Raw genomic sequence first — 16,084 nt, 5'->3', positions numbered from 1 at the left:
TTCCATGATCTGCATTATTAAACTTAAGACCTTTCAACAGGGTGCGTCAAGCCAGTAGTTCCTCATTCAGATACACACACGCCTGGTTCTTCCTGTCTAAACGTAACAATTTCCCCTGTCCCTGTTGAATAGCAGCCTGATTTTTTTCAGGTAGTCCCTGTACATTTGTCTTGTCTAAGCATCACAAAAACCATGATCTCTAAACCACCATCCAACTCGTTAATGAAAATATTGAATAGTACCAGATCCAAGGGAGAACCCTGCAAAATCCTACTTGATGTATCCCTCCTTTTGGGCTGTGAACCATTGATAATTACAGACCAGGTAAGTTTTCTAGCCAGATTTACACCTACTTATTGTATTTTCAGCTAGGCATGCTTATTAACTTTGTTAATAACAATATCATGTGAAACGTTATTAAAAAGTCAAGATATATGACATATATCTACATATGACATATCTATATATGACATTTGTCTACAAATCTATCTATTACTTTCACATTAAATTGAACACTTTTGATATGATTTTCTTTCTTCATAAATCTATGTTGGCTTCTATTCATCTCCCTGTTTTCTTATAAAAATTTACAAATAGTTTATTCAATTGTTCCAATATTTCTCTGTGAACTGAAGCTAGTAAGTTTCACTTCTACTATGCTTACTTGTACGCAAATCTCTGGTTTGTTCCATGAAAAATAAAAATAAAAATAAATAATAAAAGCCTTCAGCTCATAAACTGTGGTTTACTGATTCATGCTTTTGTAATGGAAAGAAGTCTTCTTCAAAACCTGTCTGTTACACTGTTATGGCTGCTGCAGTTGCGGCATTTCTGCTATGTCCTGTAAGTGTTGTGAAATAAGAGTCAAATGTGGAGAAGGACCATTTTTAACCTTAGCTGTGATTGTCCTAACAATTGGTGATAGCCTATTCTCTTAGTTGCCTTTAGGTATTTTCCTGTTTAGTAGTGTGCAACTGTAGCAGGTAACAGCAGAAGAACCCCTATAAATATACTCATTATACCATTCCAATATTCTTTTTTTTCCTGAATTATTGTATCAATTTAAAAAAAAAAAGGTAAAATTTCTTGCCCTGAAGGTAAGAGCAAGTAGAAAAGACTTCTATGCTTTTCCCTGTGTCTTGCACCAGTTTACCAGGCCCTCAGGCATTGTGTAGGCACAACACACATTTACATTAACAATAAACCCATATGGAAGAGCTGCACAGAAATGTCAGGGACATGAAAAAGCACATTCATTCTTTTCATTACACTCCCTTGTAGAGGTAGGTCTTACATTATGGAATCCTGGTCTGGTCCAGTACTGAATTAATAGATAGCAGGCTTTAGATACCTCTTAGGAGAAAAATAAAGGAAATGGCACAACATAAGTGCCAACGCAAGCACTTTTCAAGTATCTAAACATAGGTTCTCAGTGTCATTTGAGACACACCATGATCCCAAATACATCCATACAGAATGGTCAGATACAACAGGACCTGCAGGAATCTTGTCCCCATCTGGAACAGCACCTGAAGGCAGTATCGCAAACCGCGAAAGACATCTAACTTTAGATAACACAATCATGCCCTTTATAGACCACAGATAATCTGCACTGCTAATAGTCTCAGAAACATGATGCACACACCACCCTAGCTGTCAGCTAGCATTAGAAAAACTGCTTTCATATACCTTGGCAGCATCTTGGAGATTTGGTAGCCGCACTTTGATAACTTGCTGTAATTCCTCTGTCCGCCGCCCCAGTTCCAGCACTTGCTGTGACATTCCTTCAGTACAATATACACTTGCCAGACACTCAATCCTCTCACTCATGGCCTCAAGATCACCATGAATCTCTCCGGATTCATCAAGCATAGTCTAGATGGAGATATGAACAAAATGAATGCCAGAGTTGAGCTTCAGATTAAACACATCTTTAAGTATATTCCTGTTATGCAAACTCCTCAATTTGTACACATCTGTAAGCATATGATTAAGTTCTACTAATTTCCTGTAAGGCTTAGGCAATATGCTTAATTCTGTGTATGCTGAAGTGCTTCAGCTTATGGAGACTGGGAAACAAAAGAGTAAGTTATAAAGCTTCAGCAGCTGTACTTACCAACACATTCATTTTAGTATTTTGCTATACACACTTGCCTGTAAAAATATAATATACACAATCTATGGATAGGATTTGTTCTGGAAGCCTGATGTACCTAACAGGAAGCAGCAGAAAGCACTTGGGTGCAGTGTTACAGCAGGGCAGTAGTCATTAATGCTGCCTAAAAAATGGCTACCAAAGTGTTCTGTGGGATGGCATTCGTTAAGCCCATATTCTCGTCAACTTTTGAAGCAAGGAAAAAGCCACAGCAGAACCAAAAAGAAATGCTATCTCTCAGCGATCCTCAGGATAAGTTGCCTGGGGGTTCCTATTCAGGATAAGAAAGCGTGACATACATTGCCCCAATGTAAGTGAATGCAGCTGACAATTAGCTAAAGTATATATAAAAAACATAATTAATGCAGTCTTATTCTGGCATTAGTGAGACATGATCATCTTATGATGCTTTGATTTGCTTCATGTAGTCACGTAACACTGGGTAAGCTTGAACCTTATCAAACTGATCCCACACTTACACATTTCACACACAGACACAGAACAAATTGGACTGTCACAGGGACAGCAAAACATTGATGTGAGATGTTCAGGAAGCAACTGGAAGAAACTCATCATTGGGTATCAGTCTGAGAACATTTGGTGTGAAACTCATCACATAAGAACAAAGGCTATTCAATTTAGCGTAAAGGAGAAAGAGGAAAAAAAAACAAACCCCAAACCTGAAAATTGTGTTTGGTTAACTAAAATTTTAGAAGAGTATTAGCTGCAATGAGCTACTCGGTGTGATAGAATCACAGTGCAGAGACACACTGTCTGATCAAAAGCTGCTATGAAGCCAATGTAGTTGAGTAAGCATGGAGATCAACTTTGAATCACATAGTTTTATTCAACAATATATCTTAATTGCAGTCTTCAAAACAATTGTCCAAAACAAATTAATTGCCTTTAAGACTTGGAGGAAGAGTCAAAGAAACCTAGCATTTTAAGCCTTTTTTTTTCTCAAGGAAAGGAGGCAAAAAAGCGTAGGAAATAAAACTTCACTGCTCAGAAAATAACTTCTTTTATACACTGTCCTTTAAATTTCATAGCTCATATAATCACCTGGTAGGCTTTAAACTGATCACGAAGCTGAGAGGAAGAATTCCATGTTATACTACCGTGCACTAGGATATTTGCTTTCTCGATCCATTTCAATATGAACTCCAGCATCTCATCGTATTCTTCCAAGTGTGAAGCAGCCTGGTTAGAAAAGAAAAATCCACTTAAGCCTAAGATGTAATTCAGTACAGTTCTTAGAGAATGATAAAATTACTTTTATTTCATTTACCGTTTTTAATGTGGGGATCGTTTTAACAACTTTTCCTTACTGTTGAATACAATTTAATTACTTCCGTATATATGGAGTTAAAATAGGTCTGCTTCCAGTAACAAGCATATCTATTTCAGGGGAAAAAAGGCACTACAAGAATGCAGGTCACACTGGGAGAGCACACTGATGCTGAAATATATCCCTAGAGGGTACACTTCCTGCACATATTCAGCCTCACACGTAGAGTTCCAAAATACCTTCTTGCTCAGTTTGTGGCTCACTGCAAGCCTCTTTTATGCCGTTTCTTATTTTTCTTTGTCTCTTTCCATGACATCCCCAAGATCACCTTTATTTAAAATCTGCTTTGTCCACTCAGTCTGTCATATTTCCAAAAAGAGAAACGTTGCACTTATTTCAAAATACAAGACAAAAGCTCTGCTTTCTGATTCATCCAATTTCTATTTAGCAACGTACTCTTTAGTTCCAATTTTCTTCTCACTTAGCCAGAATAATTTCACTGATTTTCATGCATTTGCCCTGTATGAAGGATGGATCAAATCCCAGGTGACAGAACTGTATTTGCATGCAGTTTGCCTTATGTATCATTTTTTATGATAGGAAGTGGATTTCTTGGTGCTTAACAAAAACATCCTGATAGTTAAATCCCTTCACCACGTACCTTTGACTGAACTCTTACTTGATAGTAATTTTCTATCTCTTTTTAAAAATTTTTCAGAGGAAACTGAAAAGAATATACTGAAATAGTTATCTTTTTCAAGCCTTACAGAAGCTTCTGTATGCATACAGAAAAGAGAACTCATAATTTGTCAGGGTATTGATCTCAGAACCATAGAAAATCCATTTCTTCGCTTTTAGCTAGACATTTTTTGGATAACAACAATTAGCAAAAAAATATGTAAGAAAGTTTCAGGGACTTTGAACCACACGGGAAGCATCTTTATGAACACTGAAGTGTTGCATAAAAATTATGCATTATCAGGGCCATTGTATCTAGGCTTTTCTATTGAACCTACAAATTATATTCACCCTCTACAGATTGTGACTAGAGCAAAACAATTGGGGTTTTTTTTTTGTAATGCTGCAAATACAGGTAACAGTGATAAGACAGAGGCTCTGAAAAGTACAATGAGATAGTATATCCGGACATGCTACTGTCTGTGGGAATGTCTATAATCTTTTCAGGGCACCAGAGGAACCAACCAGCAGATGATTAATGGAAGAGGATGTTAGAGTAGCATCACAGAATTATTCCACCCTCCTGATCTGACCCGTCTGTGCCTCTCTTTTGAGGTGTGACGCAAGCCCTGACTAATAATAGGCAGATGTGCCAGGGAATGCCCCTTCCTGTATAACTACAGGAAAATAAATGAGAAGTTTGCATGCTCCTTCTGCTTCTGAAAGGGAACAGCAGAAAGGATTTGAGATCATACCTGACTGAGATTGGCTGCTCTGTACTCAGCCTGCTGTATGGTCTGTTGGTGCAATGCAGTGAGCTTCCCTATCCTGTTAGCCAGCTGCTTAGCCAGCAGTACGTTCTGCTCTGCAAAGTCCTGGACTGATGCATCTAATTCCAACAGCTTTATATTGCAGCTGTCCAACTCTTCACCAAGGATCTAGACAGAAAAAAAAAGAAAAATCAGTGATCCAGGAAGTGTTAGCATTCTGGTTGATTATTTCTAGCCCAACTTGCAACTTTTATACTCTGTCCAAAGTCTCCATAGTTTGTTCCATTTTTATTCTGGCTGGAAACCAACAACGCTTGTCGAAGCAGGAAGGCAGAACAGCAGGATGTTTGGTGACCTCTTAAATGTGTGCCATTACTCTTTCTTCTCTGACTTCCTAGCTGAAATGGATAACCATTTTCCTTACCATAGCAAAAGACTGAGTCACTTCAGAGTGACATTAACTGTTCTTGGCCATCTCTGTGTGTGTTTTTGAAATTGATATTCAGCACACATTGCCATGACAAGGATTTTTATTTATTGAAATTCATTTTCACAGCTTGATCTTCACACAGGAGCAGTCTGGATCATGCTAGACTATTTCAATAGAAACAGATTTTAAAATCAATTTTTCTTACACAGTTTCTGAAAAGTTTAAAAAGGAAGCCTAAAAGGTTTTCTACATTTCTCTTAGATTGATAACACGCTTACAGGCAACAGTTTCTTGGGGAGGGGGTATTGGGGTTTTTTTTGTATTTTGTTTTTATACCTAAGGTGTTAATGATTCATTGTTTTTGTAATATAAATAAAATAAGTCTCAACAAACAGTCTAGCCCCTTTACAATTATTTTTAGAAATACAAATTGCAATCATCAGACAAAAATTGATTCAGAACACTGCTCTAGCTACAGGTACTTCAAGAAGGTACTTCAAGCTCTTCAGGTTAGGGCTGTCCTGGCAGACACACCTTAGAGTGTAAGTTATGATCAACCATTATGATAAACACATATTATTCCATGAACAGTAGCATGGCCTAGTGACATAACTGTCTACATGTAGACATAAAGACAGATGTTGAACTACTCATCTAAATACAAAGACACACATATTTCAGGCAGGCATAAATAAATGTCTCTACTATAGAAACGATGCAGAATTTATATGCTGTTTATAAGTGAGGGAAGGATCCACTTGACTTGGGTCACATGGATTTAAAACAGAATTTTAATTTATTTTTCACAATCAGTTTCAGTGTTAATATAAAAATATTTACTGCTGTAATCAAAGCCAACCCAATCTCAGGAGTATCAGCTGAGTGCTGACATAAATGCAGTTGAAGGAACTTTACTGAATCTCTACTGAGAGAGTTTTCATCTATGTAACATGGGAAAGCACATTTCACTGGCTTTCTGCTTAATTACCAGGATCAAGGAGGTACGCCAGTTTTAAAGGGATATATTTCAGTGACACCTCCTGCAAAGCAAATGGTACTTTGGAGCATATTGAGAGCAATTCATGAAAATAAACAGGTAATTTTTGACATACCAGACATGCCAAATCTTCTCCTATTTGGTATGCTTTGCTTACTTTCAGACAGTAACTTGGTCAAGTTTATCTTTGACTAGTTAAAAAACCAAACCAACCCCCCCAACCCCTCCCCCATCTCTTCCCCCCAAAAATCACCTGCTCTCATATGATAATCCTAACTTCGCTATTACACCTCAGTACAGATGAGCTTGAGCATACCTAAGATTAAGAAAACCAACAAAAAGAACCAAGAGTCCTTTGCATTACCCTTAACAGCACCAGTAGTACTTTACCTCATTATTGCACCAAATGATATGAAATAGACTACTGGCTAAGTAAAATTCTGTTCATCGCAACTAAAGGCGTTCTGTAAAGAGTCTTTTCAGTACAGTCTGGGACAAGGAACAGTTTGGGAGCTTCTTAGCTTTTCCCAGATTGCAGTCATACCTATTAGTTAGATGGAACAGCATAACTTTGTCCATCTGACTTGCTTTTACTCTCAGCTACTTCCTCCAAGTTCTGTTACTCACTCAAGTCCCTGTATGGGCTAGTTTGCAAGGAATATAATTAAAAAATCTCATCAGTCAACACTTATTTCTGTCCATTCTTCTGTTGAACTACATTAAAAAAAGTGTCTTCACAAATACAACTTTGGTATGAAGTGAATGTCCCAGTTCAGAAGAATTTGTGGTGTAACCAAATAAGGGAACCCTTGTCTTACCTTTTGTTCAAGTTTAGCTTGTGCTATATCATTTGTTTTCTTTTTCAGTTTGGAAAGAATGGCATTTAATTCATTTGCTATCCCCTGGATTTTCTGACCAAACTCTTGATTCAATGTTTTGATCTGCTGAGTTTCTCTTTCTTTGGTTTGAATCTGTAAACAATAAGAATTAAATTCAGTAACCAGAAATCTCTCCTCCTGAAAGGAAATTAACTTTCATTTAACTTACTTTAATTTAAAGGAAGAAGGTAATGAAACTATGTTGTCAGAGTTTGACCACAATTGGATACTGTATTTCACTAAGTTATAAAGTCTGAAGAAGGGCTATAGGTCTGTAATGCATTTATCTACTATGCTTTTATCTATTTATATGCTATTTATCTATTTATGCTTTACCTGATCTTGTACAGTTACAAGGGCCAGCCCAACTTCTGCTAAATGAAGAGAGAGTTCAGAAGGCAAAATGGTATAAAGCCCCAAGTACTTATTCTGTTGTTGTTCAGCCATTTTTTCAACAGCCTGGCGATGAGTAGTTACTTCACCAAGGAGAGACTAATGACAGAAAAACAGTATTGTTAAGAACAAGGGGAAAAACGTCTCTGTAAACTTCACAAATGCAGACATTACGTGCAGCTTGCAACAAAGCTAATAGCTTTCAAATTTTTAATTAGTTCATTAAAAAGAATTGTATCTTGGGATTCCCTGGATTCTCATTTATGACTGTCCGTCCAGTTCTCTGTTCCTGTGTGACTACATGCATATAGAAAATGTCCAGTTTTCAGCACCTCCAGTGAAATGAGTTTATTTTATTTTGTTGCTTCCCTCCCTGCCCCAAACTGCCAAGACAGAAAAGAAATGCCACATTCTGTCCATTCACAATCTATAGTTCACCCATATTTTAGATGAGGAGAAAAATTACTAAACAATATGCTAGTATGTAAAATTGCATAAATGCAAATACTTAAATATATCTTAAATATCTTTAAAATAAGGTATTACAGCCCATCAGCTACTTCATGGTTTATGAATTTGTCTAGTGGCTTACTCAAAAACTAATGAATATCATCTAATTTGAATTCGTGTTGTTTTTGAACTGATTAACACTCACTAGCAGATTACAACAAAGATAAATATTGTAATTTAGAAACTGACAAATTTGATATACCTGCAACTCCTGAAGTTGAGTATCCACTTCTACATCAGGTCTTAATAAATATTCTTTTGTTTCCTGGATCCAGGACTTCACAATATTAATCTCTGCTTCAACTTCCTCACGCTCCTTCAGCTCCTGTTTCACCATCTTCACACCTTTTTTCACTTTCTGTTGCATACTTCAGAAACAAAGAAACAATAACTAGTTGTGAAGAATCAAGCAATGTCTAAAAACATTGTTTTGTCAAAAAATGTTGAATAATAAAGCTAATGATTGATTGCCCCACATCCAGAGTAATAAAAAGTGGGGTAGTGTTGCAACAGACTACTAAAGCAGCACAGTGAAATTTCTCATGTTCATTCTTCAGTTCATTCATTTTAATTAGCAGTTTTATGTATTTTGACATTGAGCACACAATTCTTTTGAAGAAATGTAAATGTCTACAATACAGACATCTGAGCTCATCACCACAGACTGCCCTTATTGTCGGTGGAGGAAGCAGGCAATTCTAGGGCATGATGTAGGATGATTCATCATAATTCTGAAAGAAACTTCTAAAATAGGTCAGAAAAACTGCATCTTAGACCTGTCTATTTCTCTCCGCTAATTAGAGAGTGAGAATTAACCAGTTCAGATGTGGATATCCATAATCTAAAATAGTGTGAGATAAATTCCACCCCTATTGATGGGATTTGCATTGGCAGAATACCTAGGATAAGGCATGGATCAAACATCTGAACACCATTTTTGATCCAGGGACCTATCTCCACACTTCCACTAAGACAGAATTTTCTCACTTTCCTCAAGAACTTGGATCTCCTGTAAAAAATAGAATCTTTTTCAGACGATAGCTCTGTGAAAGATCTACAGGACTACTTGTAACTCTTATGTACTTGACATGGATCTTAAATCAAATATGGGAATATTGAAGTATGTTGTATAACCTTTCATAGCTGAATCATGCCTTATTTACATGAGCATGAAATCATCACAGACCTTATTTCTTAGAAACCAATCCTAAGGGAAGAATGGAATTACAAACGTGCTAATATCTACACATTTTCTACAGGGATTGCTATTCTACAGTAATCAGTTATGCATGCAGACAATGAACTTTGCACAGGCTAGGTGCAGGTTTACGGTTTTTTCATTCTCTGTCTCTCTCCCTCTTCCCACTGTGGAGATCCAGTTAATGGCATCTTAGTGCAGTTATGAGGTGGATATGAGTCCTGAAACTTCGCTATAAAACTTCCTGGTTTATACATGACAGGGAAACATTTTAGATTTAGACAAACATTCATTTAACCATAGAGTGAAATGTTAAGATATGTTTCATTTGCATATGCACCAAATTCACTTGTAAATTTCATAGGATACCTATGTTTGGTACCTAAGTGCTTCCAACAGGGGAAACAAAGTGATAAACTAATCTGAACTTAGGATACAAAAAGATAAAAGGTCACTGTTAATGGTGAGATGCAATAGAAGTGTTTAAAATCAGTTATAACTTTAATGTAGTTTATACAACTCTTCATAAGTTATTATTATTATGCAAGGCAAGAAGTACATATTCTAAAACACATACTCCTGCTGATGGAAATAAAAAATGATGGTAAAAACATATTTCAAAAATAATTAAAGATAATTTAAAATTAAACTGAAGCTTATTTTAAATATAATAACTAGTATTTATTTTAACCATGGTAATTGTTAGTGATAACAAAAATGATATGTGGATTCTTATTAATGAATTATAAGGTACCATTTTCTAGTGAATCTTTTAAAATATTGCCTTACTTGTGGCATCGATCTTGCATTGCTTTGATTTCTTGCATGACTGGTAGTTCCTCCTGAGTCGTAGGCTTTATTTCCACATCCTGAAGCATGCTAACAGTGTGCTGTTTGAGCAGGCCCAAAGATGACAGCTGGTCCTCCACCTCCAGAAGGAAACTGCTGTGGTAATCCAGGAGTTCCAGGAGCTCTGTCTTGGATGCCTTTTCCACTGAGCTTTCTGGTAAGCGGCCTTGTAGCTGATCTATTGCTATGGTGGCTTTCTGAATCTATGGAAAGAGATGCAGTCTTGGCAATAATGAAATTAAAAAGAAGCTAGTACAACTGATACCAAAAGGTGCTAAACCCAGTGCTGTACATTTAGATGCTGTAAAGCAGTTGTGGTATAGGGCTTGTACAGCAGCCTCCATAGCAGATATAAATCTATGCTCTAATGTGCTAGATCTAGCTAGCTGGCCCTAGCTTTTCACACTGGACTAGGACTTGCTAAGGGACATTTTTGTAAAGTGATGAGTGGCCCCTCATATTTTTTAGCATTTATTATCTTTCTTGCCATAGCACCTAGAGCTCTACCCCCAGGGCAGACCCATATTCGGCACATACATTTAACAAAAAGATTATCCCCATTCTCAGGGGGGATAAGGGGAAAAAAAAAAGGGGGGTGGGAAGGGGGGGGGGGGAAGGGGGTGGGGGGGAAGGTTGACAATCTAGAATAGACCATCTGGGGAAGGGAAACATAGAGAAGATTCTGAAGAACCACCAGAAACCAAAAGAACTCTGTATTTACTATATATGTACGCATATAGAAGAATAGTGCAAGCTTTGAAGACAGTGGTTCCAAACCTAGGTCTTCCATAGCTTTTGTTTCCTATGCCAGAGAAAAATCACTCTTATTCCTGCTATCAGCTTTCTCTACTATAAGATGATTAATAAGGCACTATAATGAGTGAAAAACCTATGTACAGTTAGTAAAGGAGGATTTACCAAGACCAGAAGTTACCTTATCATTAAAGCCCTTCCATTCCTGCACTGCATCTTCCAAAATTTTCTCTTGTTCTTGGGCTACATTCCGGAGCCGTGTCCAGCGTTGCCAAACTGTTGTCATGGATCTACTTATAGTTGCCTTACTGGCATCATTGCTAACTTTTTCCAGCTGTGAAGCCTTTTCTTCTAGGGCTGTGATTTTCTCATGGAAAGAATTCACTACAGACACAAGAGTCTGAAAAAGCAGAAATAAGCACTGTTTTCCTCTTTTACAATACAACTCATAACTATTCAGCACACTTGCAGGCAGATGAGCCACTTCCATCCCCTGCAAAGAGGAGGTATCCTATGCTGAGTGAGGTGGTTGGGCCTCACTTTATTTTTCATATGCAATATATTAGCTACAGCTACTTGAAGGGCCTGGTCCAAAAAGCAGCTCTCTGGAAGCAGCAGAAATCTGGTGTAATCAGATTTTCTCTTCCTTGCTAGCCTCTCAAAAGGGATGGAAATGAGTATTCAGGACCCTTCTCATAGCAAAGACTGACTTCTATTAGAGTCTAAAAATGAAAGAAGCAATTCAGGTGTTTAAGCATGCATTTATGTCATGTTTATCTCTATTGCCATTTTAGATGTCCAAGTGTACCAGGATATTCTCATGAAGCTGGCAGACATGACCTTAGTCTTAGGGGAGATTTCTGCCTTCACAGAGCCACAGCTGGAGACCAGGCAGGATGTCTGAAGTGTCACTAACTGCCTATATTGAGGCAAAGTAATTCTTTTAAGTTACATTTCTATCTTTTAGACTAAACAAGAGTTACTATTAAACCCTAACCCTTCCTGTCCTAGTAAAACTATTTCATGTGATCCAAAGTAGATGGACGTTTCTATTGATCTGAACTTCTTGTAGGGTACACAATTTTGGGACTTATGCACCCAAGGCTTTTAGGAACCTCCTGGTTCCTTCCAGTTCTCTACATTCATAGGCACATAGACAGACACCAAGCTGAAAAGTGATTAAAAATATCTCTCCCAGTCACCCCACAAATTAAATGTGCGTTCTGCACAACACAAAACACCTCTTGTGCTATGACACAGTTAAGCACTACAGGAAAAGATCTAAAAACTGAAATTCAGGTTGCCACAGGTAGGGACCTACATAACATACATTTATTTTCACTGAAGGAAAAGGATTTAATATAATTTTCAGTACCTTACCTTATGCGTTAGCAATTTCTCTTCTGCTTCATGAGAAGAAGCAGCTTTAGCTACTGAGAATTCAGATAATTTTTTCTCAGCCTCATTCATCACTTCAATAACCTTCTGTCTTGTTGTCTGGTACTCCTGCCACTCAGAAGCACACCTTAAAAATATAGTTCCAGAAAGAACAATTTAGTGCAATATAAAATCATTTGAAAATCAGGAATATTGTTGCACCTAGTTTTCGATGTAACTGTTTAGCTTTGCTGTTACACAGTATTTTCCAAGAAAAAGAAAGATTATTGGGAAAGAGCATACATAGAAGCATATGCTCCTGATTTTCAGCTGTGCCTTACAGACATAGGTTGGCATTTAATAGCCCTTTATTGACCTTTCCTCAGTGACATTGTCTAGGTTGTGTTTTAAACCCACCCAAACCTTTGGAGTCCAGAACATTCAGGAATAATAAGTAACATAGTTATGCTGGTTAAAAAGGTATTTCCTTTTAGTTCAAAATGTCTGCTTCAATTTCATTTGCTTCTGCATAGGTCTTGTGCAAGGTGAAATAAGGGACAGTCATTCCCTGCTCCTCTTCTTGGTCATGTTCCAAGCGTTATATAATTTTATCATAGCTTCCTCAGGATCACACATCTAGTCAGTCAGTGGCAGAGGAGAAAACAGAATCCAGGAGCTCCGAATCCCAATATCCACTTCTCTCATGAGTAGCACAAGCATTTTACAAAACTCCAATTAATGTTGTGATCTCTTTCTTTCATCACCAATAAGGTGATGTTAAAAAGAAAGAAAAAAATATTAATATACCTTTGCAACTGCTCTTGCTGCATTTTGGCTTCTTGCTTTGTCCCTTTGGCCTTTTCCTCCAATGCAGCTACATTCTGCATCAGCTGCTCTCTTGCCGTGGCTTGGATAAAGGGCTCTATCTCAGACACGAGGCCCTGTAACTCCTTCAAATGATTACTGAACTGACTTTCTGTGCTGAAAAATTCAATGTGGTTCCTTAGGTTCTCCTCAGAGTTCTCAACATCAAGACCATTTCTTGCTAAATGAAGAAATTCCTGAGCATCTTCAAGCCAGTCATTTGCTATCTGCATCACTTGGTAGTATCTTTGGCACAGGCTATATAATTTATTCAAGGTAGCCTGAAATAAAAGGGAAAATTATACAGAGGATCACAGACATAAAATTCACAGCAACAACAAAAATATCCTCTGCTGAGAGTCTGGATTTTGCCCATTCTTGCTTTCTTTTGCCTTTATTATATCTAAAATACAGGTCTGGAGAGACTACATGGAAGTAGGTTTTGAGTGAGTTTGCACTTCATGCAAGTATAAATATATATTAAGGAAGCCTCCCCCCCACCAAGTCACCCATGGCAACAGGCCACAATGTAAGTCATTAAAAAACCCAAACAACAGGATTATTAAAAAAAAATAAATCTTTTCATGATGATTACAAACATCAAGCCACAGAGCCATATTTTTCAGCTTCATGAGTGAGAAACTAATGACACTTAGGGTGCACTAACCTGTCTCATGTGTACAGCTTCTTGAACTTCACTGTCTAGTTCTGTCAGCTCAGCAAGAGTGTTTTCCAGGTCAGCAGGTATCAGCTCCTTTGCTTTCATATATTTCTCTTTCTCTTTATTGCTCAGTGCATTCATTATTCTCAGGCTTGACTGCACTTCTTCCTGATGTATCTGAACCTTTCGGATTTCTTCTTGGATGCTTTGCAGTTTGAGGTCCAAACTTAATGCTCCATTAAGTTCTGTTTTCACCCATCTCAACCAGTCGAGCGAGCGACAGATTTCTGTCTGGAAGTCTATGCTTTGCACAAGTCTGTTCTCACACTCCATCACAGTGTCACCAATGGCAGCATGCAAAGACTTTAGTTTCTCCTGCCAAGACTGCACTTGGCGATTTGTTGTCTCACATGCAGATGAGTCAAGCTGAGGAGAAAGGGCTTCTAGATTTTCAGTTATTCGCTTCAGAAGACTCCCTGAGTCTTGCAAGCTGCCCACCAGAGAATGGTATATTTTCAACTTTTCTTCTATTGGGAGCGTTTCTTCATTTACCTTAACCTGCTCCTTCTTCACTGCCTCTAGTTGTGCCTCAAATTGAATACACATTTTCTCATGCTCCTGGCATGCTTCTATTGTGTCTTCCAACACGTTGATTTTCTGTTCTATTTGCCTCTTCAACTTGTGATATAGCGTGACAAGTTTTAACATCTCATCTGCTTGCCATGGCTGGCCAGTGCTTCGAAAGGCCTCCTTCTTCTGGTTTAGTTCATCCACTGCTGCACCAAGGCTCACCACTTCACCTAAGAGATCTCTGTAGGCCTGCTGGAGTGACACAGCTTCTTTGGCTAAAACAGCAGCTGGAGCTTTGTCCATGTTAATAAACTGATCTTCTAGCTCAGTCAGAGCTTTACTTGTCAACTCAATCAGAGAGACATACTCTTTTCTGGCATAAATTGCTTCCTGAACCTTATATAATTTCTCTTTTGCCAGAGCAGTGACAATATTGAATTGCTGAGGGAGAATGTTAAGTTTTTCATCCAGATAAGAATGATCCACTTCATTAAGTGATGGCAAGATTTCTTGGCCATCTCTTTGCAGTGCAAGTAACAGATTTTCGTATTCTGGAGATTGCTCAAGAATCTGTTGATATTTTGCCAACTGCGTGTATAGTTCAGAGTTGCTATTCATTACATTGACTTCTGGGAATGTGACAATATCAGCTTGTTTTAGCCAATGGCAAGCTTTATCCAAGTCTTCTTTGAAATATTTCCTGGAAACTATATTTTTCTCCAGTTCTAACAATCTCTGGTTACACTTTTGTAAAACAGTGTCATACACATTCTGTAGTTCTTGCAGTTTACCTAACACTTCACTCTTTTCTTGTTCTGTTGCTTCCTTCATTAAATCCCTTCCTTGAGCCCACAACCCCGTGACTTCATTTTGATAGGCTTTCAGATTAGCCTGGGCATTCTTACAAGTCCTGATCTGTTTGTTCACATCTTCCGGCAACAGACAAATGTGTTCTGGAAACGTTACCTTCTTCTCATGCTGGTGAATTTGGTTTGTAGCCTGAAAGACTGCCATAAGAAACTGGGTCTTTTCAGACAGCGCTTTATTCAGGTGCTTTCTCCTCTGGCCCACCAGATCGCTGAGACAATCTACATGGTGCTGTGCATCAGAAAGTGCTTTCTGCAGCTCCTGCCTTTCATTGAGCCCTAGGTTGGTCATCACCCTGTCAGCATCCTTCACAAGCATCTTCAGAACAAGCTGTTTGGCTTCAAGCTCACTGCAAATGGTAAGATGATCCATGAGAAGACTCTGAGCCAAATCTGGAGGAGGGCTCTGTTTAAGAGCCTCTGAGATACTAGGTTGCTGCTCCTCTGCCCATTCCATTAGTTCCTGAAATTTGGAATGCACCAAATTGAGCTCTTCTAAGGTTGAAACAGAAACTTGAATTTTCCTTTTGACAAGGTCCTCCAGCTGAGTCCAGCGTTGCTCAAAATGACCAAGCTGCTCCTTTACTAATTCTTTGTCATCAAGATTCAGATGTTCTACCATCTTCTGTTTCTGATCTTTCAAATCTTCCAGAGCAAATCTCCTTTCCTGTAGTGCCAGTGCCAATTTTTGCAAAGCTTCAAGGTGCACGTTTGTACTTTCAGCATCAGATCTGTTATCAAAATGGACAGAACAGAAATTAATTACTAGATCCTATCTCAGGACAGGCTTTTAAAAGAGGTCAGGATGAATTATAAGCCCACTATATACTGAAATCAATATGATATA

The 16,084-nt window shown here is 38.0% G+C and overlaps 1 protein-coding gene across 1 annotated transcript in view; it reads right to left on the bottom strand.

The window, feature by feature from the left end:
* SYNE1 (spectrin repeat containing nuclear envelope protein 1) overlaps positions 1 to 16,084 on the bottom strand; it is a 269,690-nt gene that overhangs the window by 114,898 nt on the left and 138,708 nt on the right. Inside the window, exons 76-86 of the mRNA XM_075498968.1 lie at positions 13,808 to 15,968; positions 13,084 to 13,421; positions 12,280 to 12,424; positions 11,081 to 11,299; positions 10,087 to 10,349; positions 8,302 to 8,467; positions 7,533 to 7,688; positions 7,137 to 7,289; positions 4,877 to 5,059; positions 3,218 to 3,355; positions 1,690 to 1,875 (exon numbers count right to left, since the gene is read on the bottom strand). Coding sequence (XP_075355083.1) covers positions 1,690 to 1,875; positions 3,218 to 3,355; positions 4,877 to 5,059; positions 7,137 to 7,289; positions 7,533 to 7,688; positions 8,302 to 8,467; positions 10,087 to 10,349; positions 11,081 to 11,299; positions 12,280 to 12,424; positions 13,084 to 13,421; positions 13,808 to 15,968 — 4,108 coding nt within the window. The remainder of the gene's footprint in view (positions 1 to 1,689; positions 1,876 to 3,217; positions 3,356 to 4,876; positions 5,060 to 7,136; positions 7,290 to 7,532; positions 7,689 to 8,301; positions 8,468 to 10,086; positions 10,350 to 11,080; positions 11,300 to 12,279; positions 12,425 to 13,083; positions 13,422 to 13,807; positions 15,969 to 16,084) is intronic.

Source organism: Mycteria americana, chromosome 3 (genome assembly GCF_035582795.1).
Source record: "Mycteria americana isolate JAX WOST 10 ecotype Jacksonville Zoo and Gardens chromosome 3, USCA_MyAme_1.0, whole genome shotgun sequence".
Taxonomy (NCBI): domain Eukaryota; kingdom Metazoa; phylum Chordata; class Aves; order Ciconiiformes; family Ciconiidae; genus Mycteria; species Mycteria americana.
Note: the sequence above shows the minus strand (reverse complement) of the source record. Positions and strands in the feature narration are given on the sequence as shown.